This window comes from Ranitomeya variabilis, chromosome 4 (genome assembly GCF_051348905.1).
Source record: "Ranitomeya variabilis isolate aRanVar5 chromosome 4, aRanVar5.hap1, whole genome shotgun sequence".
In the NCBI taxonomy this organism is placed as follows: domain Eukaryota; kingdom Metazoa; phylum Chordata; class Amphibia; order Anura; family Dendrobatidae; genus Ranitomeya; species Ranitomeya variabilis.
The window spans coordinates 239,959,808-239,977,388 of record NC_135235.1 but is presented as its reverse complement, the minus strand read 5'-3'; the positions used below and the strand labels follow the sequence as shown (position 1 = coordinate 239,977,388).

The 17,581-nt window shown below is 50.2% G+C and overlaps 1 protein-coding gene across 2 annotated transcripts in view; it reads left to right on the top strand.

Annotated features, from left to right (window-relative positions):
- Positions 1–561: 561 nt before the first annotated feature.
- PLEKHM2 (pleckstrin homology and RUN domain containing M2) overlaps positions 562–17,581 on the top strand; it is a 59,598-nt gene continuing 42,578 nt past the window's right edge. For both annotated transcript variants that reach the window (XM_077260432.1, XM_077260431.1), the window contains exons 1-5: positions 562–719; positions 6,980–7,086; positions 7,227–7,336; positions 7,408–7,507; positions 10,008–10,095. In XM_077260432.1, coding sequence (XP_077116547.1) covers positions 660–719; positions 6,980–7,086; positions 7,227–7,336; positions 7,408–7,507; positions 10,008–10,095 — 465 coding nt within the window. In that variant the 5' untranslated portion in view covers positions 562–659. The remainder of the gene's footprint in view (positions 720–6,979; positions 7,087–7,226; positions 7,337–7,407; positions 7,508–10,007; positions 10,096–17,581) is intronic.

Below are 17,581 nucleotides of genomic sequence, written 5' to 3'. Positions count from 1 at the left end.
GTGCTGTTGAAAACCCGCAGGGGAATCTGCAGAAGAAACAGCAGGAAAATCAGCAGTGCAGTTTTGCACTGCGGGTTTTCCAAATCAGGACCTGAAAAAAAAAGGATCAAAAAAAGGATCGTGTGAACACGGCCTAAGTGTGCACACCCTGCATTAATGGTGGGAGCGCTCAGCGTCAGTCAGGGACACTCTGATTGACCCCAGGGAAAGTGTCGCTGCTCCAGGAGGCGGTTCCTGATATTTTATGCTATGTGACCACGGAGCCACCGTACTGCTACCACATGATTGGTCACTTCGGGACAGCTGAGCTTTCACCAACCAATCGGGTGGATGCTTTCATTTTCCTATGACTGAGAACCGTGATTTGATTGGTTGCAGTAGTGCGGCCACTCGTTGCTGGGCTGCAGCTCGGGATGCTGGGAGTTGTAGTCCCAGGCAGTCAGTTTCTCGCGTGGAGCCGTGGACACCTCCAACGAGTTACGTGTCAGGTCACAACACTGGTAGCTCCACCCCCTGCAGCATGCCCCGCTCCCCACAGCAATCTATTCGCGTCTTTACATAACCACGTGCTCTGTCCTCACTGCGCACCGCCCTCCGAGTCGTGACGTCACTTCCTGTCAGTCACATGACGGAGCCCGAGAACCGGTGGCTCTGGGCGGATGGATCCGCGAGAGGTGAAAGACAGGATCTTGGAGAACATCAACCTGTCCGTGAAGAAGGTGCGGACCCTGTTGTGATTATGTATATATGTGCCCCCCTATACACTGCTCATTATACACTGTGCCCCCCTATACACTGTGCCCCCTATACACTGTACATTATACACTGTGCATTATACACTGTGCTCCACTATACACTGTACATTATACACTGTGCCCCCTATACACTGTACATTATATACTGTGCTCCACTATACACTGTACATTATACACTGTACATTATACACTGTGCCCCCTATACACTGTACATTATACACTGTACATTATATACTGTGCTCCACTATACACTGTACATTATACACTGTGCTCCACTATACACTGTACATTATACACTGTACATTATATACTGTGCTCCACTATACACTGTACATTATACACTGTACATTATACACTGTGCCCCTATACACTGTACATTATACACTGTACATTATACACTGTGCTCCACTATACACTGTACATTATACACTGTACATTATACACTGTGCTCCACTATACACTGTACATTATACACTGTGCTCCACTATACACTGTACATTATACACTGTGCTCCACTATACACTGTACATTATACACTGTGCCCCCTATACACTGTACATTATACACTGTGCTCCACTATACACTGTACATTATACACTGTGCTCCACTATACACTGTACATTATACACTGTACATTATATACTGTGCTCCACTATACACTGTACATTATACACTGTGCCCCTATACACTGTACATTATACACTGTACATTATACACTGTGCTCCACTATACACTGTACATTATACACTGTACATTATATACTGTGCTCCACTATACACTGTACATTATACACTGTACATTATATACTGTGCTCCACTATACACTGTACATTATACACTGTGCCCCCTATACACTGTACATTATACACTGTACATTATACACTGTACATTATACACTGTACATTATACACTGTGCTCCACTATACACTGTACATTATACACTGTGCTCCACTATACACTGTACATTATACACTGTACATTATATACTGTGCTCCACTATACACTGTACATTATACACTGTACATTATATACTGTGCTCCACTATACACTGTACATTATACACTGTGCTCCACTATACACTGTACATTATACACTGTGCCCCCTATACACTGTACATTATACACTGTGCTCCACTATACACTGTACATTATACACTGTACATTATATACTGTGCTCCACTATACACTGTACATTATACACTGTGCTCCACTATACACTGTACATTATATACTGTGCTCCACTATACACTGTACATTATACACTGTACATTATATACTGTGCTCCACTATACACTGTACATTATACACTGTACATTATACACTGTGCTCCACTATACACTGTACATTATACACTGTGCCCCCTTATACACTGTACGTTATACACTGGGCTCCCCTATACACTGTGCCCCCCTATACACTGTACATTATACACTGTGCCCCCTATACACTGTACATTATACACTGTACATTATACACTGTACATTATACACTGTACATTATACACTGTACATTATACACTGTGCTCCACTATACACTGTACATTATACACTGTGCCCCCTATACACTGTACATTATACACTGTACATTATATACTGTGCTCCACTATACACTGTACATTATACACTGTGCCCCCTATACACTGTACATTATACACTGTACATTATACACTGTGCTCCACTATACACTGTACATTATACACTGTGCCCCCTATACACTGTACATTATACACTGTACATTATATACTGTGCTCCACTATACACTGTACATTATACACCGTGCCCCCTTATACACTGTACGTTATACACTGGGCTCCCCTATACACTGTGCCCCCCTATACACTGTACATTATACACTGTGCCCCCCTATACGCTGTACATTACATTGTGCCTCCCTATACGCTGTACATTGTACACTGTGCCCCCTATACTCTGTATATTATACACTGTGCCCCCCTGACGAAGGATTAAGATCCGAAACGCGCGTCGGGGTGCGTTATTACGGGATGTGGCTGACCCTGGCATTTAGGTAGATTGCGTGTATCTCCCTATTATTTGCACTGTGCACTTTAGTTTGGTGTGTTTTTTGTGGGGCTCCTGCTGTATTCTTACGGCGGGCAGCACTCTGCACTTTGCACTTCACATTGTTGCATATGTGGACACACAGATATGCTGTGCTGAAATACACATAGGCTGACATATAAGGCATTCTTGGTACTTGCCACTTGCACATTATGTATTGCAGTTTGCACACATACCATTTGCACTTTATATTCATACTTGGGATATGATTATCAATTATTTTTATTGATTATAGCAATAAACACCAATATATGTTATACTGCATATGTGATATAAATATCTTCTCATGTATGGTTATTATTTTTATATATATCACATTTTTTTGCGCTTGTTTTATTTTAATTTTTTGTTGTTGAATACACTCCATTAGAGGGATGCACTACCCTTATATGTAGATATATATATAAATATAAACTGGGTCAGTCTCTATCATCTATTTCTAATATTGATTTTAATTGTTATTTTCTTGTCTTGTTTTGCGCACAATTTGTTATACTTAATTGCCAATCATATATAATAAAGGCATTTTATATTTATTCCCTGCTTGGTGGTTTTTCTGGGTATTTCTGTATATTGGTTGTGGTTGTCCTTTCCCCCTATACGCTGTGCCCCCTATACGCTGTACATTATAGGCTGTGCCCCCTATACGCTGGACGTTATACTCTGTGCCCCCCTACGCGCTGTACACTGTGGCTATTCTCCTCGGGGGACGGACCACCCGCCTTTCTTTCCTGCTCAGCAGGATACACTTATCAGGATGTAGAAAGCCCCTTCTTACAGGTCGGTGGTGAGGAATCTGACCGCGCTGTGGTGCATTGTGGGTAACTGTGACTCCCTTAATTTGGTGTGTTGCTGACAACTGTGGCCAGCGGTGATTCCCATGCTTCGGTGCATTTTTCATAACGGGGGCCGGCTGTACTATTTTCTGGTTGCTGCTATCAGTGGATCTGCCGCTGGCTGTGATCCCCGGTGCGGTGCTGATGACGGGGGCCGGCTGTGATCTAAGGTGCACCGGTGCTGATAACAGGGCCCGGCTGTGATCCCCGGTGCGGTGCTGATGACGGGGCCCGGCTGTGATCCCCGATGCGGTGCTGATGACGGGGGCCGGCTGTGATCCCCAGTGCGGTGCTGATGATGGGGGCCTGCTGTGATCCTCTGTGCGGTGCCGAGGGCGGGGGCCGGCTGTGATCCCGGTGCTGATGACGGAGGCCGGCTGTGATCCCCGGTGCGGTGCCGAAGACGGGGGCCGGCTGTGATCCCCGGTGCGGTGCTGATGACGGGGGCCGGCTGTGATCCCCAGTGCGGTGCCGAGGACAGGGGCCGCCTGTGATCCCCTATGCGGTGCCGAGGGCGGGGGCCGGCTGTGATCCCCAGTGCGGTGCCGAGGACGGCGGCCGGCTGTGATCCGCGGTGCCGAGGACGGGGGCCGGCTGTGATCCCCGGTGCGGTGCCGAGGACGGGGGCCGGCTGTGATCCCCGGTGCGGTGCCGAGGACGGGGGCCAGCTGTGATCCCCGGTGCGGTGCTGATGACGTGGGCCGGCTGTGATCCCCGGTGCGGTGCTGATGATGGGGGCCGGCGGTGATCCTCTGTGCGGTGCCGAGGGCGGAGGCCGGCTGTTATCCCGGTGCGGTGCTGATGATGGAGGCCGGCTGTGATGCCCGGTGCGGTGCCGAGGACGGGGGCCAGCTGTGATCCCCGGTGCGGTGCTGATGACGGGGGGCCGGCTGTAGTGTTTTCTGGGATCTGCCTCTGGTCTTCCGGCGCTGCGGCTCTGTTACACACTTCTCTGCTTTGCCCCTTACATTAGGTTTGCTATCGGGGGGCTCGGTGCCCAGTGATGCTGCTGCAGATGGCGGTGCCGTGGGGGGGGCAGTGATCTGTAGGAGGAGACCCTATGACCTGCAGTGACCCTGTCCGGTTGATTTGGCTTCTTCAGCTATGTCCGGCTTCTGATCTTGGGATTGCTGAGACTTGTGGTTTTGGAGATGGAGAGCAGACCTTATACATCAGCCCCCCTCAGGCGACAGGCTACCAATGGGGGGCCGTCACAGAGACGTGCTGGTCGCCATTCCTACAACCAGATGGGCTGACGCCAGTCACTGACACGTCCATTCATCCACAGTAGCAGCGCTGCCTAGTGGCCGGGGTTGGGACTGTCACCTGTGGTGGGGCATGCTGACACTTGTAGTACCTGTAAATAGCAGAACAGGTTTCTGAAATGTCATGTGACCGGCTTATGTTTCTGGGGCGATGTCCTGTGAATGTAAAGAATCCCGACCGTCCGGAAATTCAGTGTAGGAATAACAAGCATTAAACCTAGGGAGGCAATAAATGAGATGTCCGCCCTGCGTAGAACACTCCGGCACTGATACCGTGGATATAAAAAGTCTACACGCCCCGCTATCACCTAAATAATCCCCCCAAGAAGAATCCTTTTTGGACCGTCCCCTTTGTCACCAGAATCTACAAATCCTGAGAAATAGAAAATGACAAAAGTACAGTAATGTGATTGCATAAGTGTGCACACCCTGCTATAATGGTGGGAGTGCTCAGTGTCAGCCCATCACATCCCCCCCATAGTCCTCAGTGGGCGGTGCCCGGCCGCCGTCATGTACAGTCACTCTGATTAACCCCAGGGAAAGTGTCGCTGCTCCAGGAGGAATTTCCTGGGGGAAACTGCGGATATCACCAGAAGACCCCACAGTGAGGTGTGGTGGGGGCAGCGATGGGCTCTCGGCCTTTAGCTAAGGGGGAGGGGATTATGGACAGAGCAAATAACAGATCATTTCCTATCAGAACCTTCAGCTGCTGCTAAAAGCTGAAGATGAGGAGGAGGAATTCCCCTCCAACCCTGAGTGACCTCCAGATCACCAGAAAATGGAGGTTCTGCAGCAGCCGAACCCAAGGGGCAAGCTGTGGCGGCCTGCAGAGGGCGCTGTACACAGGAGATACCCCGGAATCTGTCCTAGATGAGCCGCGCTGAGACTCCCAAGCCAAAAACACTGCACGCTGCCACAGACTCCCAGGACTGCACTCAGTCTCATGACTGCTCGTCTTGTGACATCGAGGGGCCACAGGTTCCTCTTTCTCATGTGTGATGTATTGGCGGGCTGTAATGGCGCTTGTTACAAATCCAGAAATGGGGGGACATTAGTCGGGCTCCAGCACCGAGGGATTCAGCAGTAGAGCGTGACGTAGCAGATGAGCAGTGTCTCCCAGCAGCACAGAGGGATTCAGCAGTAGAACGTGACGTAGTAGATGAGCAGTGTGTCCCAGCAGCACAGAGGAATTCAGCAGTGGAGCGTGACGTAGCAGATGAGCAGTGTGTCCCAGCAGCACAGAGGGATTCAGCAGTGGAACGTGACGTAGTAGATGAGCAGTGTCTCCCAGCAGCACAGAGGGATTCAGCAGTAGAGCGTGACGTAGTAGATGAGCAGTGTGTCCCAGCAGCACAGAGGAATTCAGCAGTGGAGCGTGACGTAGTAGATGAGCAGTGTCTCCCAGCAGCACAGAGGGATTCAGCAGTGGAGCGTGACGTAGCAGATGTGCAGTGTCTCCCAGCAGCACAGAGGGATTCAGCAGTGGAGCGTGACGTAGCAGATGTGCAGTGTCTCCCAGCAGCACAGAGGGATTCAGCAGTGGAGAGTGACGTAGCAGATGTGCAGTGTCTCCCAGCAGCACAGAGGGATTCAGCATTGGAGCGTGACATAGCAGATGAGCAGTGTCTCCCAGCAGCACAGAGGGATGCAGCGGTGGAGCGTGACGTAGCAGATGAGCAGTGTCTCCCAGCAGCACAGAGGGATTCAGCGGTGGAGCGTGACGTAGTAGATGAGCAGTGTCTCCCAGCAGCGCAGAGGGATTCAGCAGTGGAGCGTGACTTAGTAGATGAGCAGTGTCTCCCAGCAGCACAGAGGGATTCAGCAGTGGAGCGTGACGTAGCAGATGAGCAGTGTCTCCTAGCAGCACAGAGGGATTCAGCAGTGGAGCGTGACGTAGCAGATGTGCAGTGTCTCCCAGCAGCACAGAGGGATTCAGCAGTGGAGTGTGACGTAGCAGATGTGCAGTGTCTCCCAGCAGCACAGAGGGATTCAGCAGTGCGGTGGGCCGCGGCCCCTTGTCTGCACTAACTCGCTTTCTCGTCCCCAGTTACAGAGTTACTTTGCTGCATGTGAGGATGAGACCCCCGCCATACGCAACCACGATCGCGTCCTGCAGAGGCTGTGTGAGCACCTGGACCACGCTCTGCTCTATGGGTGAGTGGGGTCCGGGGCTCTGATATGGGGGGGTGTCCGGGGAGTTTCCGGGGCTCTGATGTGGGGGGGGTATGGGGGTCTGATGTGGGGGGCTCAGTGGCCGCTGCAATGTCTCTGATGGATCCTCTCGCCCCACCCAGGCTGCAGGACATCTCCTCCGGGTACTGGGTGCTCGTCGTCCACTTCACCCGCCGAGAAGCCGTGAAGCAGATTGAGGATCAGCAGCATGTGGCGACACTGCTCGGCCGCAGTGAGTACTTGTGACCTGTGACCACCCGTGATTGGCTGCTGCAGGCACGTAACCTCTGCTGTCCCCTGCAGGCCGAGCCTGGCTGTACCTGGCACTCAACGAGAATTCCCTGGAGAGCTACCTGAGGTTATTCCAGGAGAACCGGAGCCTCCTAGAGAAATACTACTACAAGTAAGGAAAGGTCCCCCCCCCAGGGTCTCCGTCCCCCCCCCCAGGGTCTCCGTCCCCCCCCCAGGGTCTCCGTCCCCCCCCCAGGGTCTCCATCCCCCCCCCCAGGGTCTCCATCCCCCCCCCAGGGTCTCCATCCCCCCCAGGGTCTCCATCCCCCCCAGGGTCTCCATCCCCCCCAGGGTCTCCATCCCCCCCAGGGTCTCTTTCCCCCCCTAGGGTCTCCTTCTTCCCCCCCCCCCCCCCAGGGTCTCCTTCTCCCCCCGCCCCCTAGGGTCTCCTTCCCCCCCCCCCCAGGGTCTCCTTCTTCCCCGCCTAGGGTCTCCTTCTTCCCCCCCTAGGGTCTCCTTCTTCCCCCCCCCCCCTAGAGTCTCCTTCTTCCCCCCCCTAGGGTCTCCTTCTCCCCCCCCCCTAGGGTCTCCTTCTTCCCCCCCCTAGGGTCTCCTTCTCCCCCCCCCAGGGTCTCCCTCTTCCCCCCCCCCCTAGGGTCTCCTTCTTCCCCCCCCCCCCTAGGGTCTCCTTCTTCCCCCCCCCCTTGGGTCTCCTTCCCCCCCCCCAGGGTCTCCTTCTTCCCCCCTAGGGTCTCCTTACCCCCCCAGGGTCTCCTTGCCCCCCCTAGGGCCTCCTTGCCCCCCCTAGGGCCTCCTTGCCCCCCCTAGGGTCTCCTTGCCCCCCCTAGTGTCTCCTTGCCCCCCCTAGGGTCTCCTTACCCCCCTAGGGTCTCCTTACCCCCCTTAGGGTCTCCTTACCTCCTTCCCCCCCCCCCCAGGGTCTCCTCCCTCTCTTGCAGAGCCTCTCCTCTCCCTCCTCCCTCTCTTGCAGAGCCTCTCCTCTCCCTCCTCCCTGTCTTGCAGAGCCTCTCCCTCCTTCTTCTCCTGCAGCTCCTCTCCCTCCTCCCTCCCTTGCAGCGTCTCTCCTCTCCGTCCTCCCTGCCTTGCGGCGCCTCTCCTCTCCCTCCTCCCTCTCCTGCAGCGCCTATCCTCTCCCTCCTCCCTCTCGCAACACCTCTCTTCTCCTTCCTTTCTCTCTTGCAGCGCCTCGCCTCTCCCTCCTCCCTCTCTTGCAGCGCCTCTCCTGCAGCCCCTCTCCTCTCCCTCCTCCCTCTCTTGCAGCACCTCTCCTTCCTTTCTCTCTTGCAGCGCCTTTCCTCTTTTTCCTCCCTCTCTTGCAGTGCCTCGCCTCTCCCTCCTCCCTCTCTTGCAGCGCCTCGCCTCTCCCTCCTCCCTCTCTTGCAGCGCCTCTCCTCTCCCTCCTCCCTCTCCTGCAGCGCCTCTCCTCTCCCTCCTCCCTCTATTGCAGCGTCGCTCCCTCCTCCCTCTTGTAGCGCCTCTCCCTCCTCCCTCTCCTGCAGCGCCTCTCCCTCCTCCCTCTCCTGCAGCTCCTCTCCTTCCTTTCTCTCTTGCAGCTCCTCTCCTCCCTCTTGCTGTGCCTCTCCTCTCCCTCCTCCCTCTGTTGTACCGCCTCTCCTCTCCCTCCTCCCTCTGTTGTACCGCCTCTCCTTTCCCTCCTCCCTCTCCTGCAGCGCCTCTCCTCCCTCTCTTGTAGCTCCTCTCCCTCCTCCCTCTTGCAGATCCTCTCCCTCCTCCCTCTTGCAGATCCTCTCCCTCCTCCCTCTCTTGCAGATACTCTCCCTCCTCCCTCTCTTGCAGCGCCTCTCCCTCCTCCCTCTTGCAGATCCTCTCCCTCCTCCCTCTCCTGCAGCGCCGTGCCTCTCCTCCCTCACTTGTAGCTCCTCTCCCTCCTCCCTCTCTTGCAGATCCTCTCCCTCCTCCCTCTTGCAGCGTCTCTCCCTCCTCCCTCTTGCAGCGCCTTTCCTCTCCCTCCTCCCTCTTGCAGCGCCTTTCCTCTCCCTCCTCCCTCTCTTGCAGCGCCTTTCCTCTCCCTCCTCCCTCTCTTGCAGCGCCTCGCCTCTCCCTCCTCCCTCTCTTGCAGCGCCTCTCCTCTCCCTCCTCCCTCTCCTCCTGCAGCGCCTCTCCTCTCCCTCCTTTCTCTTGCAGCTCCTCTCCTCCCCCTTGCTGTGCCTCTCCTCTCCCTCCTCCCTCTGTTGTACCGCCTCTCCTCTCCCTCCTCCCTCTGTTGTACCGCCTCTCCTCTCCCTCCTCCTTCTCCTGCAGCACCTCTCCCTCCTCCCTCTATTGCAGCGTCTCTCCCTCCTCCCTCTCCTGCAGCGCCTCTCCCTCCTCCCTCTCCTGCAGCGCCTCTCCTCTCCCTCCTTTCTCTCTTGCAGCTCCTCTCCTCCCTCTCTTGCTGTGCCTCTCCTCTCCCTCCTCCCTCTGTTGTACCGCCTCTCCTCTCCCTCCTTCCTCTCCTGCAGCGGCTCTCCTCTCCCTCCTCCCTCTATTGCAGCGTCTCTCCCTCCTCGCTCTCTTGCAGCGCCTCCTCTCCCTCCTTTCTCTTGCAGCTCCTCTCCCTCCACCCTCTCTTGCAGCGCCTCTCCTCTCCCTCCTCCCTCTCCTGCAGCACCTCTCCTCTCCCTCTTCAGTGCTGTGTTGCTGTGTTCCAGGAACGCCTTGGTTTGCAGCCATGATCATCTCACCTTGTTCCTCACCCTGGTGTCCGGCTTGGAGTTCATTAGATTTGATCTGGAGCTGGTGAGTAGAGTGGAGACCTGCAGGGGCTGGTGATGGGGCGCACGCACCGCCAATACTGACCATCAGGGGGAGACTGTGGGGGGATAAGGGAGGTGACCTGTGTCCGAAACTGAGCAACACAGACACCAGGTGAGGTCAGAGAAGAGAATGGCATCCGTAGTGCAGCCTCAGGACCTGTGCCCGAGACCGGGATCTGTCAGCATGGAAAAAATAAAATGTACCTGTGAGTGCAGCTCTGGAGTATAATACAGGATTGTCACTGATCCCTTCTCCGTGGTGTCTCTAATTCGTCATATACCCGCTCTCAGCACGTGACTTGGGTTGTGCCTTCAAGGGTTAGTATATCTCCCCACTCTTAGTCCAGCATTCAACCTCTGTCCCATGCTGTAATGGGAGCATAAATCACACACCGACCCAGGCCACACACCCGTGCATACACGCTGCCACCACTCACCGAATACACGGGCGATGAGACCCGGAAATATTAATACTAATAATGTCTACCACTCAAAAGGCTCACACACCTTTGGCTATGGATTCTTTTAGAACATTCAAGGTTCAACTTGTTAAAGTTTTATACTTTAATACAAAAAACTTCAATGCTTACAATATGAAAAAGGTATAAAAATATGATAATAAAAAGACACACAACTTATGTAAAACAGTATAAAATAACAGGAGAAAACTTACAGAAATCATTTAACTGGTAGTTTGCTTGCTGCTGTCTGTGGGGGGGGGTGAATATGGAGTTCGTGGAACCCATCAGCTCCTCAGGCTGCCCTCATTATGTGAACAAGATTCTAGGTATACAGGTCTAATTTATAGCTTTGGTCTGGAGGTCAGGTTTCTAGACCAGCCCCTCAGGTTAATATCATAATTGCTTGTTTTTTGATTGGTGATTGGACCACAGCCATGACCCCCCCCCCCCCATCCCCCAATGAACCAATGAATATATTATTTTCTCTTGAAATCCTTTGTGTAAAAGCTCTCACAGAGATACTATCAGGCCGTAATTAACATCTCTCTTCCAAGAGCTAGGAGGTGTCAAATGCTACCTTTCTTCTTGGCTTCCAGCAGGACCCCCTGGTGAGATTGGAGATAGAAGTCTACTTGTCTCAGGAAAATATATATTAACACCTGGGTGCGACCTGCAGCTTTTCAAAACAGATGTTACATTATTGCTAGTGACACTAGCTGCTGCGGAACCTCTTGCGGCAACCGCGGCTACACTCCACAAGGCTCTACCGCAGACTTCGTGGACCCACCGATCCACAGCAAGCCGCTTGTCAGCTTCGTAACCCCGCCGAGTTACAGCCAGACACAATCTTCGTGGCCCCGCCGGGCCACAGCAAACAACTCTGAACGTGCCTCCTGGACCGTTGCCCGCATTCGAGCACCATATGTAAGATTGCACTTACTTACGGGTTTGGGGAATACTCGTTTGGCAGCGTATTACACACAAGACCGTATTTTCTTCCAAAAGTTCAACTGGGTTTATTACTCCATAAACCCCAGTGGCAGAAAACACAAAACAACAATCTTCATATCACGGCAAAACAAAGTAACAATGTTCACAGCGTGACTCTGTTCCATCAGGACTGTGGCCATACACTCTTGGTCGAGTCCAATATTCAGCCTCTCTCTGGAGCCAAACACACAGTCTGGTATTACCTGCTTGTCCATGCTGCAGGCTTTCCAGTGGCAGTACCACACGGGACCTGTTTCTGGCTCTGCAGATCCCTGTCCTCACCTCGTGCTGTTCAGGGATCCAGTCCTCCTCCCAGGACCTCCCAATACCCAGTTTACTCGGGATCACACAGATGGCCTGTCCGGGTACTATTCAGGACGTCCATCCCCGGCGGGGACCGTCCAATACCCAGGCCAACAGTCGCAAAGTCCCACCACGTGCTCTTCAGGGCTAGCACACCCAACACCGAGGTTTCTCTCAGGACCTTGCACCTGTATCATTCAGGTCTGCACACTCAGACCTACAGGAACCTTCAGGAACATACACAGGGACCATGTGACCCACACCCTGGTCGCATTATGTACCTTGTAACCACACCCCCATAGGTGAGGTACGGATCACATGGGCTGGTCACGTGATCCTGACAGCATTGCAGGTCCTCAAAATACCCACACTGCCAAATAGGAAAAGGGGTACAGTGAGTGCCCCCACTCAGAGTTGAGGTATGTGGGTAGCTAGACCCTCCCATCTCTCATAGCTACCCGCAACCCGGACCCAGGTGCACTAAATGACATCTTCAGTGCTTACGTGCTCTAAAGCAAACTGCATTCCTCAAGGTCTGCAAACAGGTCATGTTTTCAGGATTTCCTTGTATTGCACAGGTGATCATTTAATCACCTGCACAGAATGATTCCAGCACCTTGTGCAATGAGAAGGAAATCTTGAAAACACGCATGGTTTGAGGCTCTTGAGGAATGCAGTTTGACACCCCTGCTCTAAAGACAAGATACTCCGGGATGCATCGCAGGGAGCATCCATCCCTGTGACACATACCTCCCATTAACCACAATGCCAGACACTGTCTCACCATCACATCCATGCCTACAACTGCCATGCTTTCTCACGGCCTCAATACGCCTCCGTGCGCATACTGAGGAGACCATGCAGCGCCCCCTACCTGTTACAGGGGTCACTGCATCACTATATATATATATATATATATATATATATATATATATATATATATATATATATAATATATTTTACCACAAGGATGTAACTCAGGATCAGTAATGTATGTACACAGTGACTGCACCAGCAGAATAGTGAGTGCAGCTCTGGGGTATAATACAGGATGTAACTCGGGATCAGTAATGTATGTACACAGTGACTGCACCAGCAGAATAGTGAGTGCAGCTCTGGAGTATAATACAGGATGTAACTCAGGATCAGTAATGTTGTTGAGGGAGGATCTAAAGTGATCCTTCACGGTTAACTCAGTGATTTCCAAATTAATCTACAGGGCGTTGCCGGCAACTGAAAATGACCAGACGGAGACGTGTGTCTCTGTTTGGGGGGATCGAGCAGATCTCTGGCCCCCGTTTGTGTATCACTTTTCATAATCATAGAAGTTATACTTCAACCAATCAACATAAGAACACGCTCACGGTTCTTAACCTATAAGAATGCAGGAACAGTCTGTACGTCAAAGTCTCGTAGAACAATACACCCTCAGTCTCATGTCCTGCCCAGGTTGAAACAATCAAGGTCTCATAACAGCTGTGAGCTTTAGCCTAGTATCAAAATTTATATCAAAACAGCAAAATGGAGTTGAAAAGCACAAAATGGAGAATCTTTCTTAATTTGTTCCTTCACATTCCCCCCTAGATAAATTTTGTTAACTAATATGCAGCATCAGAGGTACTATCCCAAGCTATAAGCTCGAGGGGTACTGGTCTTCACATGGCTGGTGTCATGTTACCAGCCATGGCTGTTGCAGCGTACCCGTCCCCCCCTGTATACTAGAATTTATGAATAACAATTATTGATAACAGTAGTGGGGATCTTTTGAAGGTAGCCATGCGCTTGGCTTTAACATCATCAGGCAACTTTGTGAAATCGGTGTATAGAACAGAAGAGCAGGGGTGGCAACGCTTTTGGTATTATCATTAGCTGTCCTAGTGCAGAATTTCCTAATACATACAGAAATACACCAAAGAACAAGTTTTAGTATTACTTACATGACAAGGATAAAGGCAGTGATGTGTAACAAACTTTGCAAGATTCCAGCTATCCAGCCCCCAAGTCCCTCAAACCAATTGGCTGGATTAAGAAAGGAGAAGGTGTCTGCCCACCAACTGTCCTTATTACGATCATTGTCTTTATCATATTGATCTCTGAGTCTTTAAATGTCTTCAAACTTTAACTTTAACTTCATAGTGCTATTGGGATCTATATAATAACAGCATGCCGGTCCAATACCCTGACACATACCACCCTGTGCTGCTGTTAAGTAATCCAGTACTACAGTATGTTGATTAGTGACTAATAAATTGGTTTTGGACAGCAACAGTAGTATTAAGTATATCCAATATATCCCAAATTTGATCATCTAGAAAATCTATGGCCCTAAGCAATTTATCCCACATTTGTGTAATCATAAGGTAAATGAAAATAGAACTGACAATTTTATTGGCTATACCCATCTGTACTACTAATCTTTCATGATATTGTACAAACTTATTATTCAAGAATGTTGGGGAATTTGGGCTGTCCCATGTGTTTACCAATATTATTATATGGAAATACGAAAAACCAAAACATTATGCCCCTTTATCTGCCACTACTGTGTTTAACCAGCTTGCAGTGTGATGCGTGGATCCACGTCGACCTTCCTTCCAGCTTTACTGACGTAGGATAAGGAGGACCTGATAGGGACCGTCATATAAGGGTTCTAGTCCGTGTTTCCTGACATGCCTTTTCACGACCACAAAATCACCAGGCTTCAAGTTGTGACAAATGTCGGTTTCTGCTGAATCTGGAAGGGAAGAAGAAACTAGAGCATGGGTGTTGGCAAGATTTTTACTAAGCTGAATAACATATTGAACAGTACAGTCAGTTTCCTCTAAAAACTGCTGAGGCTGGAAATTTGCAACTGGAGGCCTAGCACCAAACAATATCTCATATGGGGACAGGCCATGTTTTCCAATAGGGGTAGTACGAATGTGGTACAGTACAATGGGTAGGAGCTCTGGCCATGGAGCCGTAGTCTCCTGCATCATTTTGGTCAATTGTCCCTTCATTGTGCCATTCAGCCTCTCAACTTTCCCACTGGATTGTGGATGGTAAGGCTGTGTGCACATGTAGCAGATTTTTCGCGGTTTTTCCCTATGAAAACGCTATAAAACCGCAAAAAAAAAATGCTCACATTAAGCATCCTATTTAATAGAATGCAATCCGCATTTTTTGTGCACATGCTGCATTGTTTTCCTGAGCGGAATCGCATTCCAGAAAAAAACGCGGCATGTTCATTAAATTTGCTGAATCGCGGGGATTCCGCACACCTAGGAATGCATTGATCTGCTTACTTCCCGCATGGGGCTATGCCCACCATGCGGGAAGTAAGCAGATCATGTGCGGTTGGTACCCAGGGTGGAGGAGAGGAGACTCTCCTCCACGGACTGGGCACCATATAATTGGTTAAAAAAAAAAGAATGAAAATAAAAAATCGTAATATACTCACCTTCGATGGCCCCTGGAGTCTTCCCGCCTCTCAGCGGTTCACGCGGCCGCTTCCGTTGCTATAGATGCTGTGTGTGAAGGACCTGCGATGACGTCGTGGTCACGTGACCGCGACGTCATCGAAGGTCTTTCACACACAGCATCTATAGGAACAGAAGCCGCTGAGGAGATCGGCTGTCTGCGGGAGGTGAGAATAACTATTTTTTTTATTATTTTTAACATTCTATCTTTTACTATTGATGCTGCATAGGCTGCATCAATAGTAAAAAGTTGGTCACACTTGTCAAGCACTATGTTTGACAAGTGTGACCAACCTGTCAATCAGTTTTCCAAGCGATGCTACAGATCGCTTGGAAAACGCTAGCATTCTGCAAGCTAATTATGCTTGCAAAACGCTAGTTTTTAGCGGGAATATGCATGCCAATTCCGCATGCGATATACCCACGGCAGGAGCTGCAGAATTGCCGTGAAAATTTCTGTGGCAATTCTGCAACATGTGCACTTAGCCTAAAGAGTATGGAGGGCTACAGTGGATCCAAGCATTGTCAGAACCTCCTGATACACATGAGAAGAAAAGGCCGGGCCTTGGCCACTTTCAACAACTTCTGGAACACTATATCTGCATATAACTTCCATCACCAGTTTCTTCACTGTGGTCTTTGCAGTCATGTCAGACATACAAATGGAACGGTCGAGTTTAGTCCGGGATGCCCAAGGCAGGGGCGGAAGCAATAAGCCGCTTTAATTCAGAGAAGGCACGATAAAGGCTTTCCATACAAACCGGTGATCTTTGCTTATAGTTTATTATACCGTCTTTCAGGGCATTGTAGAGAGGTTGCATTATGCGGGATGCGTCCGGTATCCACTGACGACAATAAGTACATAGTCCAAGAAAACGCTGGAGTTCAGTCTCATCTTTCGGAAAAGGAAGGGAGCTGACGGCTATTTTTTCTTTCTTTTGTGAGGTGTCTGACACCCTGAAGGAGATAGTGACCCAAAAATGTCACTTGACCAAAGCAGAACTGAAGTTTCGAGGCCGAAACCCGACAGTTCAGATCTGCCAGATACTTGAGAAGGCTAACGGTGGCAGCAATGGCTTCCTGCTCTGTTTGCGCACACAACAAAAGATCATCCACATACTGAAGCAGCGTGACATAGGGGTGATTTAACTGCCAGAGTAAAAGACACTTGCCCATATTTTTTTTGCAAACTGATTGGGACTGTTTCGGGCCCCTTGTGGCATAACTGTCCACGTCAATTGTCATCCCTGATAAGTGAATGCAAACAGAAACTGGCAATCTGGGTGTAATGCAATGCTGAAGAAGGCATCGGTAAGGTCGGTGACTGTGAACCCAGCAGCATCTTGAGGTATCTGGGAAATACTACCATAAGACGCCCATAGAACTTCTCGGCAGTCCAGGATATATTGGTGTCTTGGGGTTAAGGGGCATAGGGCTTACAGTCGGGAGAAGAGGCTTAATTTCCTGGGGAAGGACCATATCCTCTAACAGGGAGACCCCCTGTCCCAAATTTTTAATTGTTTGCTTTCCCGACACATTAATCTCAGTCACTTTCTCAGTTCCTTCTTGCACCACAAAACATCCAGTTTTTTGTCATAGTAATAGACAACTTTCCTTTTTTCAACGTAACAAAAACAATCAGAATTCACTTCCTCTGTTAATCCTCAATTTGCTATATATCAACCACTCAACTTGAAGCAGGTGAATCTTTTACCAATCTTTCAATCACGCTGATAACCAAACAATCACTTACAAGTTTCCTTCTAAAATTAGGCACCATATTTCACTTTCAACTTCCAACTTCAACTTACAATATTTCTTTCTACTGCAATACAATACTGTTGCTTTAAACAAAACACAGATCTCCCAACGCGTACTACACCAAGGACACAAAATACAGAGAATCTTGAAGGCAGCTACATGCCCCCTCCATACCAGAGACTTGACAGAGATAAGAACAGAGAGGAGAAAATCACAAGCAATTCTCGCAGCGGTTTGATTCCCCCCTCCCATCAGGTATTCAGCAGAGATAAGAACATGGTGTCTTTCACACAGAAACAGAATACAGCAGTTCTCAGACTTAATTTCTACAAAACCTTCATCACACAATTCATGTGCCAGACCACCTTAGAAAAACCCATGATTGAGAATATCTTTCCTGCATTCCTAACAGATTTCTTTCCCTGTCTTTAGGCTAACAGTATCAGATCCATCATACAAATTCAAAGTCTTTTTCTTCCACGGAAACTGATTCTCC